The sequence below is a fragment of the Achroia grisella genome, unplaced genomic scaffold, assembly GCF_030625045.1.
Source record: "Achroia grisella isolate CSIRO2021 unplaced genomic scaffold, CSIRO_AGI_Agris_v1 utg483, whole genome shotgun sequence".
In the NCBI taxonomy this organism is placed as follows: domain Eukaryota; kingdom Metazoa; phylum Arthropoda; class Insecta; order Lepidoptera; family Pyralidae; genus Achroia; species Achroia grisella.
The window spans coordinates 1,947,009-1,969,500 of NW_026712886.1; the positions used below are offsets into that span (position 1 = coordinate 1,947,009).

Consider the following 22,492-nt stretch of genomic DNA (forward strand, 5'->3'; position numbering starts at 1 on the left):
GTTAGCTTTTTCTTCTGGATTTAAATGATCGGTACGCAAACGTGATAAAACTTCGTTTACGCGATTGGACTGCTGTTCGGTGCGAATGCACTGAATATTGAATAGCTCGGCACTAACTGGTTTGTCCATAGAAAAAACTATGTCATGTCTAGTCGGGTTAGTAACTTCTACTATGCCGCGGTTATTTTTAACTGTAGTTACACAACTTTTAATTTGACAGTGTGAGATAGTCTGATCATTTATTAATGCATCACCATCATGAAAATTAACTGGGATACGAACTAATTTAGATGTATTTGCGGGGATTATATCCTCATATAAATTTAAATTACGAGAATCGTACATTAACAGAGGTATTTTCGAATTCCGTGTAACTAAAACCTTATCCTTTAGATTAATGCTAGATTCTAATTTTTCTAATAAGTCATAACCAATAAGGCCGTCAAAATAATCATGAAATTTATAGATAAATAGAGTAATATCTTCATTCTCTTTAAATTCTTGAAAGCACGGTAAAGTTAAGGAATAATAATTTTTCGTGGTTGCATGAATGTTTGTTACCTCAAAAGGATCATAATTACATGGTATATGCTGAAAGAACTTTTCTACTGCCTTGGGGCTTATAAAAGACTGATTGGCACCGGTATCAATGAGTAATTTAAGGGGCGGATTTAATATCTGAATATACGGTAATTGTCGCTGTGTCTGTAAGTTTATTTCTATTTTAGTTTTCCTGATTTCTGAATATTCTGAAAATTTTCATTTTCAGTAACTTCGTAATTTTCGTTTTCAGTAAATTCGTCACGAGTTTCCTCTACATACGGGGATGGATAAGTCTGTTCGTCGTTTTCTGTATAATAGTCGGGATAGTAATAGTCACTGTCAACGTTATTATATGTGTCGTAATAGTATTGGGGTTCGTAGCATTCAGTTAAGTTTAATTCGCGACCTTTAAGGTAATTAGTAGGTGGTGGATTTCCATGTTTCCTCCAATCATGTCCAGTCAACATCGGTGTTGTTGGGTAGAGACTGACACCGCTCATAGGGCGTGGCGTATTATTCGAATTATATGGTCGTTGGGGTAGTGCAAATACATTACTACGTGGATTATAATTAGGAGGGACTGCGCTAAATATCTGTTGAGTTCTAGTTGGACCTCTAAATTGCGATTGTTGATTGTAGTTGGGTTTCCACATCACGGGAGGACGTGATGGTTGAACCATATGCATGGGTTGCGAACGTGATGGTCCGGGCATATTAAATGTAAATGGTTTAGATGGACCTTGCTGTGGTGGCATATTATTAAATTTATTATTATAATTATGCATAAATAGAGGATTGGTCCTCTTTTCAGGCATACTTTCATTGCGATTTTGCAAGTAGAGTGTGTTCATCTCTTCATGAACAAATTCTAAAGCTTTTTCGATAGTTTCAGGCCTCATGCACCTTATACGCGATCCCAAGGGATCCTTAAGTCCGCGTAGATATGATTGTAATGTAAGTTTTTTATAGAGTTCGCGCTTTGAATGTATTGTGGTGGCAATAGTTTCATGTAATGTTACATATGTTATGATGGTACTATACAAATTTAAGCAGTTTTCGTAAAATTCCTGAGGAGTGCTTGAGCCCTGAGTTAATAAAGCGAGGTCGTTATAGAGAGAGGTCTCGTCTCTCTGATCTGAAAAATTATTTATAAGTGCGTTACGGATACCCTGCCAGTTCTCCGGTATGCCGTTAGAGTTTATTAAACGTGCGGCGGGCCCAGTAACTTTATTCAGGATGCCGTTCAGTAGTGCAGCATTTAATAAGCCATTATCAGGTGATGAATTGACATACTCGTTCACTAAATGGTCACACAAGCCAATGAAACGTGTTAAAATATTCGGGTTACCATCGAATTCAGGCACCATTCGAAGGGCCTTCCATATGTTGTCTAAATCTGCCATAATTAAATTAAATTTATCTCCTATAATAAAATTACTGCTTGATGAAAAAGATTTTTCACTGCTAGTGTCACTATCACTAAAATTTAAATTCCTATTTAAATCTATATCTTTATATCTACGGGTCCTCGATTGCCTCGATTGGAAAATCTTGGAAAATTAAATTACACAGGATCTAAAAAAAATGACACAGGAATATAGATAGGAAAGCAACTCTAGATCGATTCTAGTGGTACTTACATGAGCATTCTTTAGTTGTCTCTGCAGTATCGATGTCTGGATACCCCCTCGTCTGTAGCTTCTTAGGTTCAGAATCGCCGCCGCCAGATGCTTGATTCACTGACTCTACTTTACAGCGATCCTACCGACTGCGCCAGATAAAAAGTCTACAGCCGAAGAGCGCAAAAAAACCAAAAAATATTATATATTAAATTTAATTGAAATATAAAAATTACAATTTAACTTATTAACTATTATAGATGCCAATTGGTCGATGTTAGAACCAAGAGTGATTCAACTCCGATAGCGTTCTTTGGTCGATTTCAACATTTCAGTTTTGCTGACTCGACGGCACGTTTCGGCGCATGGTACGATGCGCCGTATTGAGGCCGCTGCCTATACAGCGTTTTCAATGTTTCATGATTTCGTAACGAGCTTAACTTGGGTCTAGATGGCGCTGTGTGAATTGTCCTGAGATTATTATTATTATTTTGGTGTGAGTGAACAAAAGTACGTCAGATCAATCGAATAGATTTTTAAAGTCTGTACGTTACGTTGTGTATTTAAATTGGATGGGTGTGCGCTCCAATCAGAACGCTCCCTTTTGTGATACGTTTTGTTGCTGCTTGTACGCGACATTGGTATTGAAAAATATCAATATACTATTGACGGCCCCGGTGGTCTAGCGGTATAAGATACCGCTTTCCATACATATGTATTTATAAACAATATATCTTCTTATATATAAAATTCTCGTGTTTTCATTTCAATATACAAACAGATACTCCAATTTTATTTAAATACTAGCTGTTCCCGCGACTTCGTTCGCGTGGATATAAATTTATTTTTCTAAAAGAAAAGATTTTTTAAAGGCCTAGCCTAAGTCACTCCTTCTTACATCAGCTACCTGTCAAAAAAGTCCCGTCAAAATCGGTCCAGCCATTTCAGAGATTAGCCGGAACAAACAGACCGACAGACAGACAGGCAAAAATTGTAAAAAATGTTATTTTGGTGTATGTATCGTATTTATATTCATATGCATGTAGTAAAAAACGGTTATTTCAATATTACAAACAGACACTCCAATTTTATTTATATGTATAGATTATATAGATATATATGTAACAATCTGATATTGATCTGTTCGCGAAAGTTTCCGTCGTAATCATAAACGACCAAGAAATAGCTACAAGCGTACACAAAACATATATCAAGTTTATAGCTCAACTCAATTTTTACGAGATTGCAATTTATTCGTGTGTTAACTGCCTAGTGGGAGTGCTTCCGATTTCACTGGATAATGCAGTTTCAAGGACCACTCCGCAATTCTCATGTAGTTTTACATCTATTTTTAGATAAAAATGGAGTAGACAGTATGCTTGAAGAGTTTTATGAACAGCTTTGATGGAAACAACTGTATTATTTCATATGCGGCGATACCCCAAAATTAAAACTATGATAAGTAGATAAACTTATATATTTTTTGTGAATTATAATCATTACATAGTATAAAACAAAGTCGCTATCGCTGTCTGTCCGTGCCTATGTAATATTTTTAAAACTACGGCACGGATTTTGAAGCGGTTTTTTTTATAGATAGAGTGATTCAAGAGGATATATATAAAGAAATTCTTTATAATAATATAATTAAAAATTTCAACAATTTCAACAAGCAAGGAGTGTCAAAGGGAGCTGTCAATAGAAATAACATAAAAATGGATCGTGCAAAAACAAGTGTGCGTGAATAAGGTTATATAAAATATATTATAAAAAGACAGTAATAGTTGAATAATAATTGTAATAAATATGTCGTTTCTTTGTTTACAGAGAAACAAATTGTAGTTTATTTTATAAAGAAACCCTGAAAATATCATTATATATATAATATATGGACACCCGTGCGAAAGCGGGGCGAGTAGCTGGTTATATCATAATTGAGGATAGATAGAGCCAAGGTTTTGGGTCGTCTTATGTTTAAATTTAACTATCTTTTTATGTACTCAGAACTTTTTCTATGCAAACCTATTTTGATATCTTAGTATCTTGATCAGCCTACTTCAAAAAAGAAGTACGTTAAATTTCGATTGAACTGTCTTTTTATGTACTCAGAACTTTTTCTATGTAAACCTATTTTGATATCTTAGTATCTTGATCAACCTACTTCAAAAAAGAGGTACGTTAAATTTCGATTTAACTGTCTTTTTATGTACGCAGAACTTTTTTATGTAAACCTATTTTGATATCTTAGTATCTTGATCAGCCTACTTCAAAAAAGAAGTAAGTTAAATTTCGATTGAACTGTCTTTTTATGTACGCAGAACTTTTTTATGTAAACCTATTTTGAAATCTTAGTATCTTGATCAACCTACTTCAAAAAAGAGGTACGTTAAATTTCGATTTAACTGTCTTTTTATGTACGTAAAACTTTTTTTTGTGTAAACCTATTTTGATATATTCATATTTTGATATCTTATTGATAATTCTTTTTTATTTGAATGCTGGTAATTCACGTATATTTCTTTATACATATATTATTAGATTATTGTGAATAGTAATTTTTGAGTTATATAGTTAGTTAGAGGACATGTTGGAAGGAGAAATAAAAGAGAGAGGAAGATGGTAAAGCATAGGATTAAATATTATCATACAGAGATATACCGGTCAAAATCAAATTTACTCTAATTCCCACAGATTAAACTATATGATACAAATCAAACCAAATCAAAATCATTTATGTAGGACATTTTAGCCTCTTTTGAATGTTATATATATATTTTTTAATTTTCCCATACCGTCCAGTTCAGTATACAGATACAATTGAGAAGAATACAGATAGTATCTATTTAGAAAATCATTAATACGTGCACTGCGTCTATCAAGTCTTACATAATATAAGGACGCAACCGTGTTGGTCCAGTGTTGATGAGTCATTTTTTCCTGTATATCGTTTATCCTGGTTATATTACGACACATGACCATTGTGGTTTGTATATGATCTATCACCTGTCTCATCTAAGTGTCTGATATTCAATACTTCTACCGTAGCTAGCTGTACTATCGATTTCATAGTAATAGAAATAGAAATAGAAATAATCTTTATACAAATAAACTCATTACAAGCACTTTTGAATAGTCATACTTTGATTCTACCACTCATTCGGAATGCAGATTCATCACAAGAAGAATGAGCAAGAAACTTGTGTGTTGCTCTTTTGAATAGGTGTTTCTTTTTTATATAATGTAACAAGTAAGAGGCATGCGATAATCAACATAGAAATCGCTACGCACTCATTATTAGTGTAAGATAATGTGTAAATAAAATTAATAGTGTAAATAAAAAAGATATGTGTAGATAATGTTGTCAGCGCTATGGATTTTAAGTTTTTCTTACATTTTTTCTAGTCATTAACTTGTCATAATAAATAATAAATAAATAACCCTAACCCTATAAATAACAATTAACACAGCGCCACCTAGTCCCACCATATCATATACATATCCCACCATAAGCAGTGCTTGTGTTATGGGTACTAGACAACTGATATAAATACTTAGATATTTTTAACTTTGTAAATACATACATAATATGCATAGAAAACACCCAGACCGATACAAACAATCATACTCATGAATACAAATGTTTGTGCCGCGCGCGGAATCGAACCCGCGACCATCGGCAGTAACGCGGTTTGCTCTACCGCTAGACCACCCAGGCCGTCAATGATATCCTGTTACAGTTAACACGTGTATGATTTTGTAGTACATCGAGACAAGGTTTTTTTTATGGATGCTAATGGAATGGTGCACCCGCCTGCGCTAACGGATTACGCTGGCGGGGCACCAGTGGAGGATGATAAGATGAGCATGAGGTCATGTCAGTTAGCAGTCAGTTAGCCCGACGTGACAAATTCACCAAGAATTTATCACGATGACTTCCAGGGGGAACTGCGTTGAGATCAACCTGACATGGTACATTGATCGTCAGTCCACATTACCTCCCAAACAAGTAGGTTGTTATATAGGTCCTATCCTAAATGTTACTAAAGTTTCGCTATAGCCATACTTTATGGATCAGCTAGCAATTGGCAGGCCAGGCGACGTACGTGAGTGCATTCCTGTACTAAATATCTACTAACTAGTGGTATTTGTATGCAACCTGCGTACGCCCGCCGTTGACCGCCCATTGTGCGATCTCTCACGAATTAACAACTACGTACTGTTAGAAATCTTCCACTGCTGTTCTTGAGACATGGAGACACAATTTGCTACTGCAGCAGTACCCACAAGTCACGTTAATAATTGTCCCACTATGCGAGCATTGCAACTATTAAACTTATTTTTGGGTAAGGTCCAAGATGCTGACGTACACATAGAAGCCTCTCTTTATATATATACTCCTTATTACATCACCTAACTGCCAATAAAAGTCCCGTCAAAATCGGTCCAGCCATTTCAGAGATTAGCCGAAACAAACAGACAGACAGACAAAAATTGTAAATAAAAATATTTTGGTGTATGTACCGTATTTATATTCATATGCATGTAGGAAAAAACGATTATTTCAATATTACAAACAGACACTCCAATTTTATTTATATCTATAATATACAGTTATGCAATATTCGTTGTTATAGAGCCCGCGGTGGATGTTCACGTGTACGATGGTATGTGGCGACGGTGGCGACGGTGGCGGCGACTGCCAGCGGTGCGTACCTGGCTGACGGTGACAGCGCTCACCGCCCTGCTACCACCATTCACCAGCGCTGACCTCATCTTTAGAGTACCTGAAGTCGTTGTAAGCATTGACTATGAGTTTTTTTATAACACAGGGGATAAACGATCATGCGGCTCACCTGATGGTAAGTGATTACCACCGCCCATGAGCACCCGCAACACCAGGGGAATTGCAAGTATGTTGTCGGCCTTTTAAAGCTCTTTTCTTGGAATGGTGCATCCGCCTGCGCTAACGGCTTACGCTGGCGGGGCACCAGTGGACAATGATAAGATGAGCATGAGGTCAGGTCAGTTAGTCCACGTGACAAATTCACTAAGAAATTATCACAATGGTTTTCCAGGGGGAACCGCATGGAGGTCTATCTGACGTGGAACATTGCTAGCAATATGATCATTAGTTTACATCACTAACAATGCCCTTTCCCGCCCATGAGGTCAGGTTAGTTAGCCCATCTTGGCAAAGGCAATTTACCTCAATGGTTTCCAAGGGGAACCACGTGGAGGTCAACCTGACACGACACTCTTAGTAGTTCCTATAACTAACATTGGCCTTCTCCCGTCAGTTATCCAGGGTTAAAACAAAACTGATGATTCTCAGAATTACCTATTACCCAGGTACAACATGCAGCCGCCTCCAAGCCAGTCGGGACTGGCAAGTCTAACAGTTCGAGGACGAACGACAGCCAGCAGTGGAGCCCTGAGGAGGGCGTGTACGAAGTCAGATACGAGGAGTACTATGTGGAACATGATGTGTCCACAGCGGACGCGAGGAAGGCCGCCAGTGCACTGAAACTCAAGGACGGTAAGTGGAAACGTACCATGTTTGATAAAATAACTAATGTTTGCGTGCCTATCAGATGTCGCAGCTTTTGCAAGACACCAACAAGTTTTTATATGTACATATGTGTGAAGAGGAGGTATCTAATGTGTCTGATGAGTAAGAGGTGCTGAGGGTTTTAATAAGGAGTATACGGAGATAAAATATAACAGCGATATCTAGATACGCGGGAGCGTGTCAAAGCCAAGTTCATGTAAGAGAACGGCGAGCAGTACCGTGTGTAGTTTTACACGACCCATTTGGAGCAGGGATGTTAGGGAGCTCCGTAACCGTAACCGAATCCGAAATAAGAGTTAGAGACACGTTATGTAACCATTTTATTAGCTATTTGTATTTTCCTTTTGAAATTCCTTAAAAAATTAACATCCGTAACCGAAATTATCCGAAACTAACTGATAATCCGAAATAATTTCATATCCGCATCCGTATCCGTATCCGGTATAATAATCATTACTATATCCGAAGCCTATCCGTATCCGAAATTTCATATCCATAACATCCCTGATTTGGAGCCACTTTTGACCCCCTCATAACTCAAAAACTCTTTCAAATAAACCTGTCAAATTTGGTACTACGTGGTTGGTCTGACTTGGCTAGTTTTCATATACGAGTTATACTATAGCCTTCGCAAGTTCTAAACCTGTTACTTGTTGATTCCTATTTTATTATTAGTAGTAACTAGCCAGCGAAAGTAATAATTGGTATATGAGAACTAGCCAAGTCAGACCTTAGGCTACAATATATTATCCTAAATTATAAGTAGAAATGATATTTATATTTTTATATATAAATTTCAGGACTGACCATTGAACTTGGCACCCATTTAGATCTCACTTATTTTGTCATTGAAGTCAACAATCAAGGCATATATCATAATATTCAACTTGGCTATCTGTATTAATCGTATTAGTCAATTATAAAACTGCGAAGATACCACCAACAAGTGTACAGGAGTGACATTTTGTTTTATTTCTAAACTAGCTGCTCCCACGACCTCGTCCGCGTGGAATTTAACCTTATTTTTCTAAAATAAAAGTAGCCTAAGTTACTCCTTATTACAGCAGCTGCCAAAAAAAGTCCCATCAAAATCGGCACAGCCGATCAGATTTCAGAGATTAGCCAAAACAAACAGACAGACAGACAAAAATTGTAAAAAATGTTATTTTGGTATTTATATTCATATGCATGTAGTAAAAAACGGTTATTTCAATATTACAAACAGACACTCCAATGTTATTTATATGTATAGATTATTCTAATTTATTTTATACCTCTAACCTTTTCTATGTTCCATTGTTCGTAGATTGTATGTTTGTGACGAACACAATTACTTGAGCCGTCGCCGCTAATTAAACTCTATTAATTCCCACAAATTGGGACGAGGTCTTTGCACGGAGCACCATGTTTCATGGGTATTTATGGCGTTAGACTCACTTCATTATGAAAAGGAAAGTGTTCATGCTCATCCATTATAAAGTGTCTAGTGATTTGATTTTGTACGTACTCGTAATCTAAATATTATTAGAAATTCTGCAGAATAGAATAGAATAGAAAATAATTTATTCAAATAAACTTACATTGAAGCACTTTTGAATAGTCATTACATTTTTTAATCTACCGCTCGTTCGGAAAGCTGTCTCATCACAAGAAGAACAAGCAAGAAACTTGCGTGTTGCTCTTTTAAATAATTTTATTATTACTTTACATTTTTAAGTTTAAGTGTGTGAATACAAACCACCAATTAGCACTAATTCAGCAGAAGAAGAAGAAGCCATTTTGTTGTTAGTTTTTCCCGCGCAAACGCAATGTGCCACAGATGCACAAACGTTGCACGGTGCACAGATGCAGTAGGATGACGAGCGCGTCATGGCAGTATGTGTGATGTTAACTCAATATGGACAGTCCTCTTAGTCACATTTGATGACGTCCTAGGAATTGATGTAAGTGGTGACACATTCTTATTGCTTCGCTATATCTATCTATATATATCTAAATATATATAACTCAAAGGTGACTGACGTAGTGATCTATCAACGCTCAGTCCAAACCACTGGACGGATCGGGCTGAAATTTGGCATGCAGGTAGATGTTATGACGTAGGCATCCGCTAAGAAAGGATTTTGATTAATTCTACCCCCAAGGGAATAAAATAGGGGATGAAAGTTTGTATGAAACTTTATCAATTTTAAACCGATCGGGCTGAGACTTTGCATGCATAAAGCTACTATGACGCAGGCGTCCCCTAAGAAAGGATTTTGATATATTCCACCCCTAAGGGGATAAATTAACGCGAGCGATGCCGCGGGAAAAAGTTAGTTACAATATTATATAAAATATTGTATAAAATACTAATAAAAATATATAATGTCTAAAGTGAATACAAAAAGAATATTTTTTGGTGGTGTCTCAGGCGTCCGTGGGCTACGGTAATCATTTAGCATCACACGGGCCGTATGCTTGTTTGCTACCATCGCAGTATAAAAAAACATACACAAACCACAGAACACGTTTTTAATAATCTCATAAATCTGTATGGTAACCAATTTAAGTGAATTAAAATATTTAATTTTTAACTATGAATAAATTTATTGTATACTAGCTGTTCTCGCGACTTCGTCTAAAAATGAAAATAATTTTTTTTTTCTACTATAAAATTAGCCTAAGTTATTACTTATTACATCAGTTACCTGCCAAAAAAAGTCCCGTCAAAATTGGTCCAGCCATTTCAGAGATTAGCCGGAACAAACAAACCGACAATCAGATAGACAAAAATTGTAAGAAGTGGTTTTTTTGTGTATGTACCATATTTATATTCATATGCATGTAGTAAAAAACGGTTATTTCAATATTACAAACAGACACTCCAATTTTTTTATATGCGTATAGATTGTTAAGAAAGTAATAAAAAGTAGTAAATAAAGTAATATATTTTTCTTTCTTTTCTTCACTAAGATGTTTGTTTACGGTGTTATATTGTCACTCTCTTGGTATACCTCATGTATAGCCTTCCTTAAGGATTACATTAATAATAATAGTTCAGGACAATCCACAAAGCGCCATCTAGTCCCAAACTACACAGAGCTTGTATAATCGGTACTAGACAACATCCAGACCGACACAAACAATCATACTCATGAATAAAAATGCACCGTGCGAGGAATCGAACCCGCGACCATCGAGAGTACAGTAGTGTGTTAAACTACTAGATCACCGAGGTCTTCTGTTGCGGGTGAATGATACTATGTTGTTTGAGAGACGATGTATATTACAGATGATAATAGACTGACAATATGTACATAGAAATAATGATCTTATATACTAAATAACAATAGGAAAATGTAAGGTGGGGTGACACAGTTTAGACACAGCAGTGCTTAGTACACAATATTGAATTTGCCTTACTAGACATTATTAAATGCAATTATTATTTTGATGTATCTAGGTAACTGTGTCCCATATCTTCTAATGGATGCCACTGTAAACTGGACACTATTTATAGCCGTGACAGTAACAATCGATTGTCATCCAACACTAGCAATTAGCAAATGATGGTTTACTGTTTGCGAACTTATTCGACTCCTCAAATATGCGAATATAAATTACATTCGCATGGGTGTACATGTATTATACACAAGCTGTACACGCGACTACGTCGTACGTAGCCTAAGTTACTCCTTATTACATTAGCTACCTGCCAACAAAAGTCTCGTCAAAATCAGTCCAGCCATTTCAGAGATTAGCCGGAACAAACAGTCGGACAGACAGACAGACAAAAATTGTAAAAAATGTTAGTTTGATGTATGTACCGTATTTATATTCATATGCGTGTAGTAAACAACGGCTATTTCAATATTACAAACAGACACTCCAATGTCATTTATATGTATAGATATATATATATAGAAACCCTAGTCTCGAATCACTCTATCTATTTAAAAAAACCGCTTCAAAATCCGTTGCGTAGTTTTAAAGATTTAAGCATACATAGTGACAGACAGCTACTACGACTTTGTTTTATACTATGTAATGATTTGTGGTAGAGAAACCTTAATCTAGAAGGATCAGAAAGCAATTTATTAAATTAATAAGATTAATCATAACTAGCTGGATCTGGAGCAAAACTAGTCTCTACTCTACTCTACTAATAGAGTATATACTCTACTAGCTTTTGTCCGCAACTTCGCACGCGTTAATCTATCCACAGATACAGATACTCAGACTGAAGTCTAAGTATCTGTCAATGTCTCTCTTTGAAAATCTCTGTGAAATTGATTCTTCAAAGTGAGAGAGAAAGTAAGAGATACTACAAAGATTAGTGCAGGAATTGACCACCTTGCTTTAACCTTCTGCAAGTTCGGAATAAAAGATGCTTTGCTACACGGTTCTTCAAATAATGCCTATTTTTTTATTTTTTTTATCGGGTTGTTTGGGCTATTACCCGATGTTTGTAGCACCTGTAGCACTGCGACCTACACAGATCTACTGTGCTCGCCCTTTTCAAAGTTCGCTACCTAGACCCGTCAGGGACAAGAATTGAAGGATATTCTTAGGAGCGATGGTTTTTATCTTCTCGGGAAAGAGTGTAAACTTTCCAAAGGAGATATTTCGTTTACGCATGAGTGGGCTACAGCCACATAGGATGTGAAGCGGCGTTTCCTCTTCAGTTTGGCAGAATCTGCAGATATATTAATAATGCCTAACGCATAAAATTGACTGCGCACAATGATGCGACTGTATCCAATTTAGCAGCGCAATTATGTCAACTGTGTGTAGGCTATACTCGTAATAAACACTTGCATTACAGTATGTACAGTCGGCTAAGTAATTTATTGTATTTATCAAATCAAATGAACATTCATGTAGATTTTTATGATATGTCAAATCTACCGTCAGATCAGAATGATTTCGAGCTAAGAATAGGTGACAAGAAAGTCAGCTCTTATTTTTTTCGAATGAGCTTGTACATGACTAATAAAATACAGGTTCATTCTTAAATTAAATTGAATAAATATCAATAGATATAACCATAACACAAGCTTTAACTAGCTTAACTTGGGTCTAGATGGCGCTGTGTGAATTGTCCTGAGATTATTATTATTATAAATATTCTTGTCGAGTATATATTAAATTATGGAGAATGTAATGACTATAAATAAGCATATTATTGCATTTTTGTCAAAAATAAATAATTTAATCAGGGGCCCTGAGTCTACCCAAATAGCATCTGGTATAATGATCAGATTCCTTTTGAGTCTAGAGCCTCATTGTCATCTTTGGACAATTTGGCAAAATTATCTAATCTATACTGATATTATAAAGCTGAATAGTTTGTTTGTTTGTCTGTATGTCTGTTTGAACGCGCTAATCTTAGGGACTACTGGTTCGAATTGAAAAATTATTTTTGTGGTGTATAGTCCATTTTTCGAGCAAGGCTTTAAGCTGTATAACATTACGCTACGACCAATAAAAGCGGTGTTTCATTGAAAAATGTTGGATAAAAAACGGAAATAATGATTCATATTTGAGTGCTATCATTGCGTGCGCTACGTAAACGGTTCAAGTTGCCCAAAAAATATATATAAAGGATAATTACTTTTTAAATGATCTAAAAAAATGTCTCCGACAGTATATGTATGTCTATCATTTAAGATGGACTCACTTAATGATAAGACAAATACTTTTTTTTATGGTAATAAAATTTGGTCGAAATTAAAAAGAGAATCGTGATAGTGCTTTTGATAACCACAGCCAGTCAATGTATATAATACTAATAATAATAATAATAATCTCAAGACATTTCACACAGTGCCATCTAGACCCAAGTTGTTATGGGTACTAGACAACTGATACAAATACATAGATATTTTTTTTCGTAAATAGATACTTAATATACATAGAAAACACCCAGACCGACACAAACAATCATACTCATGAATACAAATGTTTGTGCCGTGCGAGGAATCGAACCCGCGACCATCGGACGTAAAGCGGTGTGCTAGACCGCTAGACCACCGAGGTCGTCATATATATAATTAGAGATAATTATCCTTTTTAATGTTATGTTCCGTATATGACGCTGACTGTACTTAATTAGGTACACAAGTACCTGCTACTGCGTGTGTCACACGTATGGACAGTCATGTCCTTTAATATCATATGTCTTAGTAGTTGCTTCCTCGTTTAATTCGCTAGTAATCAACGCCTCGCGACGCGGCAGGTGCAAAATATCACTACGTTGTTTTCTACAACAATTTGTTCGTAGTTTTTTTTATATGACAATAGTGGCAAATAAGCATACGGCTCGTCTGATTGTAAATGGTTACCGTAGTTTATGGACGCCAGACACACACATTTTGAAGTTTATGTAGATATCTTCTTATTATTAAAATAATAAACGCGAAAGTTTGTGTGTATTGATGGATGTTTGTTAGTCTTTGAGGCAAAAACTACTGAACGGATTCTGATGAAGCTATACAGTATTATAGCTCATACATCAGAATAACATATAGGCTATAAATTTCACGCGGCTGAAACCGGATAAATATAATAATAAAGATATATAAATAAGTATATTGTGAGCCGATGTATAGTCCTGGTTTAATAGTCATAGCAGACTTATTTTTAAACCATTTCGGAATTATATTAATTAAAAAAATCTAATATTATTTATTCATGTACGACATTTTAGTCGTTCATGAACGTTAAGTTTATTTATTAATATTTTTTCCCCTAACTTAAAGTCCATATCTGATTGCACTAAAAATGAGTGCGTAGCGGTTTCTATGTTATCGCATGCCTCTTACTTGTTATTATGTAATTATTTATATGTATATAAAAAAACATCAGAACACACAAGTTACTTACTCATTCTTCTTGTGATGAATCTGCATTCCGAATTCAAAAGTGCTTGTAATGAGTTTATTTGAATAAAGATTATTTATATTTCGAATTACATGTCATTTTGACGTTCATAAGCGGCTAAAATGTCCTACATGAATAAATGAGTATTGAAATTTTGAATTCACGAAGAAGTTTCTATGGAGAAACAAATGTCAGCGCGACCAATACACATAAACTTTAATAAAGATATTTTTAAAATTACAGTACTTTTGCGGTATTAGAGACAAGGAATTGTAAGAATTTCTGTTTTACTCCCTTCTAACTAGGTCAATTACATATATGACTATACTGATTCATTGGACAGTCTGCGGGAAGAATGACGTCTGCATGACGTCACGCTTGACCTACCACCCTTGTTGCTTCGCTGTTCAGATGTAGCATGACTCACACCCCCTAATAAATGCCATGACGAAGGTTTATATTACCCATTTATGGGTTTTCAGTTTACATTCTGTTGCAACGGTCAAAAAGTAGAGTAAAAATATTATATCATACTAGCTGATCCCACAAATATTTTGTCATATAATTTAAAATCTATTTTGTTATTATATTAACTAGCTACCCCGGCTTCGCTCGGGTGTACATGTATTATATATATAAACCTTCCTCTTGAATTACTCTATCTATTAAAAAAAACCGCTTCAAAATCCGTTGCGTAGTTTTAAAGATTCAAGCATACATAGGGACGGACAGACAGCGACAGCGACTTTGTTTTATACTATGTAATGATTATACCCCGTTTGCCGAGTCAGCTAGGTAGCGGGTTCGAATCCTCGCACGGCACAAACATTTGTATTCATAAATATAATTGTTTGTATCGGTCTGGGTGTTTTCTATGTATAATATGTATGTATTTACGATAAAATATATCTATGTATTTGTATCAGTTATTTAATACCCATAACACAGCTTTATTAAGCATGATTTTGACGGGGCTTTTTTTGGCAGGCAGCTTATGTAATAAGGAGTAACTTAGCCTACTACCTACCTACTTTTGTTTTTAGAAAAATGATTTTATTTTAGAAAAATAAATTTAAATTCCACGCGGACGAAGTCGCGAGATTAGCTAGTATAAAATAAATTATGATGATTATATTAGTATGAAAATAAGTTTCGGATATGCCTACATCCTTCTGTCTGTATGTATTATCACATATTGCTACTAAACGTCGTGTACAGTGACAATCAAATAATTCAGAGGTCGCCAGGCGGGGCGGCACGCCGCAAATTATAAGTTACGCGCCCAAACACCGCACCTCAAGGTCCTAGGTTCGAGGCACATGTTATTTGCATCTGTCATGGCATTGTTACATCATTACAATGGTGTAACGGCAATGAAAAAATACACTCTCGGATTTATTAATATGTATTTATGTATTACTGTCCCGGCAAACGTTGTTTTGCCTTAAAATAAAAAAAATAGGGGTGGACTACCCCTAACATTTAGGGGGATGAAAATAGATGTTGGCCGATTCTCAGACCTACTCAATACGCTCACAAAATTTCATGAGAATCGGTCAAGCCGTTTCGGAGGAGTATGGGAACGAAAACTGTGACACGAGAATTTTATATATAAGATTATCTACATTTTCAATGAAATTACGTAAACCTACTTCGATATCATTTATTGGTTGTGCTGTAACTTAATAGACTTTTATAATATAAATGGTATATATAAATATATAAATGGTGTGCTCAGCAGAGTGAGACGGTATTTCACGGCGGCCCATCGCTTGCAATTATACAAGGCGCAGATCCGGCCGCATATGGAATATTGTTCTCATCTCTGGGTGATCCCACCACAATACCAGCTACTTCCACTTGACCGCATTCAGAACCGAGTAGCCAGAATCATTGATAATCAACGTCTATGTGACAGACTCTACCCATTGGCTTTGCGGCGAGATATTGCATCTGTGCATATTCTACCGCATATATCACGGGGAGTGTTCTGAGGAATTGTTCAGATTAATACCAGCTGCTGAGTTTCACCACCGTACCACACGCTAGAAACTAAAATACTATCCTGATCATCTGAATGAATGACGGTCCTCCACAGTGCAATTTTCTAGAAACTTTTTGCCACGCACAACTACATTGTGGAATCACCTTCCATCAATGGTATTTCCGAACCTATACGATATTGAAACCTTCAAGAAAAGAGCTTATTCCTTTTTAAAAGGCCGACAACGTACTTGCAATTCCCCTGGTGTTGCGGGTACTCATGGGCGGCGGTAATCACCATCAGATGAGCCGCATGCTCGTTTATCCACTGTGTTATAAAAAAAAACTCTCTCTCTCTCTCTCTCTCTCTTCCTAGCTATATATCCCACATGGTGGTGAGGTCAGCTTTCCTTATTTTTGTCCGCCACTCAATCCTGTCCCGGACATCGTCCTCAGAGACCTCACACTCTATGTCCCCAGCAACAACATCTTCCCATCTCTTCCTTGGTCTGCCTCTGCCCCTTCGACCAGGAACAGAAAATTGCAGCGCCAGGTTTCCGACGTAATCAGGCAGCTTTCTCTTCACGTGTCCATAGCATCGCAGCCTATTTTCCTGCATTTTTCGGTAATGTTGCGAACAGCCAGACGTACATACTCGTTGCGGACTTTATCGAGCCTGGTTATACCGCACATCCATATCAGCATCTTCATTTCATCAACTTGGATGGTGTGCACGTTCTTTTGGGTTACGGGCCATATTGCCATACATAAGGACGGGTCTTATAATTGTTTTATATATTAACCCTTTGAGTTTAACTGGCATTCTCTTGTCGCATAACACCAGTCACTTCTCGCTATTTAAGCCACGCTGCAGCTATTCGCTGTTGAAAATTGTATTCTATATTTATAGATTTTTTTAAATATATAGGAATAAAATCAAGTGGAAGTAGCGGAAATGTTGTTTTGTCATATAAATTAATAACGCTATGAAAAAGAGGGTTAATAGTAGAAGACTGAAAGTTTAGAATTGTGTGTATTTTAATGCCTAATCTGTACATATAAATAAAATTGGAATGTCTGATTCTAATATTGAAATAATAGTTTTTTACTACATACATATGAATATAAAAACGGTACATACACAAAAAAACACTTTTTACAATTTTTGTCTGTCTGTCTGTCGGTCTGTTGGTTCCGGCTAATCTCTGAAATGGTTGGACATAAAAAAATAATATAATACATTTTTTTTTCTTTCTATTATAAACCTATAATTTGATTAATTTAATTTTATAAGTTCAGTGTATTTGATTGAAATGGTTAAATAGCAAAAATACTTGACAGTTTTTAAAACATTTGGCTTTATTTCGACGACAATCTCAGTGGTCTAAGATAGTGCTTTACTATCTGATGGTTGCGGATTCGATTCCTCGCACGGTGCAAACATTTGTATTCTATGTATATTATGTATGTATTTACAAAAAAATATCTAAGTATACATATCAGTTGTCTGGTACACATAACAAGCTCTGCTTACCGTGGCGCTAGATGGCGCTGCGTTAGTGGATTAGGGTTATTTATTTATTCTTCTCGGGTAATGAAAATAATGGATCTGTCCTACATATTTTTTCGGTACTCTTGTGTTAGACCGCGTCGCACTTCCACGGTTTTTTTGTGTCAGAAATCGATAGCCTTCGATTTGTCACCGTGGCTGGTCAATTTCGTCACGCCAAGTTACAATCTACCTACTGTATGAGTAGTTCTGATAAAAAATCTCAATGCAATTTCCTTATTTGTGGAAACCTTGTTTCTAACTGCTACTATGATTGTTACCTTGATCATAAATTCTTCATGTTCTTCTCCAAAACCTTTTTATGGGGTGATAAAGTGCCGTTCAAGTATTACGTAAGCAGATTTATTATAATTATTTACCCCCCCATCCCACTTGTCAGCAAAAGTAAACAAAGCTACCCTCCTACCATACCTACCATGATTACGTAAACATTTTTCAATTAATGTATTGTTTTTTAGCAAAGATAATGTAAGGGTTGCTATTTGTGTAAGAAAGGAAATTACTACCGATGACGTAATCATAATCTAGACCCCCCTACCCCCATGTCATCCAACATTAGCAAAGATGACCCCCCACCCCCCTCATAGTGCTTACTGCTACTTGAATATGAATATCCCTAATGGAATGGTGCACCCTCCTGAAATGAAATTAAATGAAATGAAATTTATTTGCGTATTATACAGTTAGATATTATAATATGTCCAGGTAATAATATTATTGGCAACTGTTTAATTGCTCCAATTTACGGGCATGCAAATTTTGGGTATATTAAAATGGAATAATCTATAATATTATAATTTAAAATTAATGTCTTATGTACCATTCTAATTATATAGTAATAAAAAATAAAAGTCAACAATCATCACATAAATATTATTTGATGTCATAAAAACACTTGTCCAGCAACCAGTAATATAATCGATTTTTTAATTTATTTAAGGTCATTTTTCTCAAGTCCGGTGGTAATTTATTAAAAATTTTTTGTGCCATAAATGATACATTCCTTTGGTAAAGCATCAAATTGCTCTTTGGTACCAATATTTTATTTCTTCTCTGTGATCTGAGACCTGTGCTAACGGTATATACTGGCAGAGCACCAGTGAAAGATGATAGGTTGTGCATGAGATGAGGACAGGTCAGTTCCCAAGAAGGGTTGTGTAGTGTAGGTTGGACTACATATTCCGCAATTGGCCTCTCATTCAGGCCGTTGTGCGTGTAGAGCCAGGCTACTAACGTAGCCAGCCAAGCTCCTCCCAGGAGCGCAGAATCTCCTGGTATCTTCGCAGGCTTCACGGAGCGACCTCACCGTTCCGAGGATTTGATTGCGTCTCAAGAAAGTTTCTTGATGGTCGACAACGCGCAGGTGACAACCCTAGTGTTTCATGCGTCCATACGGTAACCGTTTACCATCAGATGGGTCGTATGCTTGTTTGCAACCACCGTTGTATAAAAAAAAGCGAATCGTGGAAATTTCACTTGGAATTTCAGTTACGTAGTAAGGTCCGAGTACTCCGAGTGCATATGACAGTACACTGCGTTATGAAGTATGTATGTATGTATGTATGTATGTATGTATGACGTAGGGCTGCCTCGTTAATCAATAGTGCATTTGATGTACTACACATGCGTGGTGGCACGTGTATGTTACAATCTGTTTCATAACACAACAGGAAACTTATATTTGACGACCTCGGTGGTCTAGCGGTCTAGCACACCGCTTTACGACAGATGGTCGCGGGTTCGATTCCTCGCACGGTACAAACATTTATATTCGTGAGTATGATTGTTTGTATCGGTCTGGGTGTTTTCTATATATAATATGTAATTACAAAAAAAAACTACCCAGACCAGGTACTAGATAACTGTATCTAGTACCCATACACAAGCTTTAGCTAGCTTAACTTGGGTCTAGATGGCACTGTGTGAATTGTCCTTAGATTTTTTTTTGTTATTGATAATGGAATGGTGCATCCGTCTGCGCTAACGGTTTGCGCTGGCGGGGCACCAGTGGAGGATGATAAGAGCATGAGGTCAGGTCAGTTAGCCCATCATGACAAATTCAGCAAGATTTTATCACGATGGTTTCCAGGGGGAACCACGTGGAGGTCGACCTAACATGGTACATTGCTAGCAATGGGAGTTACTAATTCCCATTACTAACAATCCCCACCCCCCCGGAAACCTATATTGCTGTTATAGGACTATTTATAGACCAATTAAAGGTTCTTGAAAACAGCTACTGAAATTATTATAAATATATGACAGCCTCGGTGGTATAGCGGTTTAGGACACCGCCTAACTTCCGATGGTCGTGGGTTTGATTCCTTGTACGGGATAAATATTTGTATTCATTAATTTTGAACTTTGTTTTTTCAAATTAACGGCATTTCACTAAATATATATACTAACTAGCTGGACACAGCTATTTAGTATATACATTTGGTCACTAATGTGTATAATTAAATGACAAATATTGTACAAAAGTAATTACAGTAACATACTAATGAGTTTCCTCAAACACATTACCTACATTTGTACATCATTTAAATCTATACATATAAATAAAATTGGAGTGTCTGTTTGTAATATTGAAATAACCGTTTTTTACTGCATGCATATGAATATAAATACATACACCATAAAAAACACTTGTTACGATTTTTGTCTGTCTGTCTGTCTGTCTGTCGGTCTGTTTGTTCCGGCTAATCTCTGAATCGGCTGGACCGATTTTGATTACTGCATGCATATGAATATAAATACATACACAAAAAAAACACTTGTTACAATTTTTATCTGTCTGTTTGTTCCGGCTGATCTCTGAAATGGCTGGACCGATTTTAACGGGACTTTTTTGGCAGGTAGCTGATGTAATAAGGAGTAACAGTAAAACAGGCTACTTTTATTTTAGAAAAATAAAGTTATATTCCACGCGGACGAAGTCGCGGGAACACCAAGTATTAAATAATATTGTATAACAAGGAAAAACAAATAATTGGGTATTTCATATTTAAATAATTGTCAATAATCGTAATTAAATTAATTGGTTATACAATAATTATTTAAATTAATTTCTTGATGTTACTGTATATATCTTATTAATATCATTAGCTGTTACCGCGACTTCGTCCGCGTGGAATTTAACTTTTCATTTTCTAAAATTAAAGATTTTTTCTAAAATAAAAGTAGCCTAAGTTACTCCTTATTACATCTAGCTACCTGCCAAAAAAGTCTCGTCAAAATCGGTCCAGACATTTCAGAGATTAGCCGGAACAAACAGACAAACAAAAATTATTTTAGAAATATGAAAGCGTAGCGGTTTTTGTATTGATTGCCGCATGCATTCTTATGTAAAATGTGAATACTATAATTATCAGATGGCAATTGTAAGTAGCTTTGACGTGGTCTAGTGTTTTGAGTAGTCATGCTCACTAAAATGTCCAGACTTGTGGCGGCGTGGTGGGCCGGGTCATTGGGCTCCCAAAAATATGGTCGAGCGCAGTGATGGCTGGCTCATCCGTCATACTCGTTAACGTGTGCTGCTTGTGTGGACTGGTATGATCTAATCACTATGACTTATTTTCTCTTATTAATTGTTTCAGTTGTTGTATATTCAATGTTTTTTTCTATTTTATTACTTCATTGAATTAGTGCTAATCGGTGGTTTGTATTCACACACTTAAACTTAAATTGTAAGCAAGAATAAATTATTTAAAAGAGCAACACACAAGTTTCTTGCTTGTTCTTCTTGTGATAAGACAGCATTCCGAATGAGCGGTAGATTAAAAAAAAAATGTTATGACTATTCAAAAGTGCTTCAATGTAAGTTTATTTGAATAAATGATTTTCTATTCTTTCTATTCTGTTCTTTCTTATAAAAGACTTAAACTGGGCCAAATATAATGATAAATGTCAAGTCTCGGTGTTATGCAGACTAAGTTGCACGGGTCTTGTAGCTTGTACTCGTAATATTATAAACGCGAAAGTTTGTGATTATGGATGTTTGTTAAGGGTGTGGTGTATCGTCGCTACCATGGCAGATTGCCGTCATCAGTGCCGTGACCACACAGACAATTTATTTATTAATAAAGGAAAACCAAGGCAATTTAAGTATATCTATACATATAAATAAAATTGGAGTGTCTGTTTGTAATATTGAAATAATCGTTTTTTACTACTGGCATATGAATATAAATACGGTACATATAGCAAAATAATATTTTTATAATTTTTGTCTGTCTGTCTGTCTGTCTATTTGTTCCGGCTAATCTCTGAAATGGCTCGACCGATTTTGATGTGACCTTTTTGGAAGGTAGCTGATGTAGTAAGGAATAACTTAGGCTACTA

The 22,492-nt window shown here is 36.0% G+C and overlaps 1 protein-coding gene across 1 annotated transcript in view; it reads left to right on the top strand.

Moving 5' to 3' along the window:
• Positions 1-22,492, top strand: part of LOC131845727 (uncharacterized) — a 57,706-nt gene that overhangs the window by 32,440 nt on the left and 2,774 nt on the right. Inside the window, exons 2-3 of the mRNA XM_059194820.1 lie at positions 6,797-6,957; positions 7,512-7,698. Coding sequence (XP_059050803.1) covers positions 6,829-6,957; positions 7,512-7,698 — 316 coding nt within the window. The 5' untranslated portion in view covers positions 6,797-6,828. The remainder of the gene's footprint in view (positions 1-6,796; positions 6,958-7,511; positions 7,699-22,492) is intronic.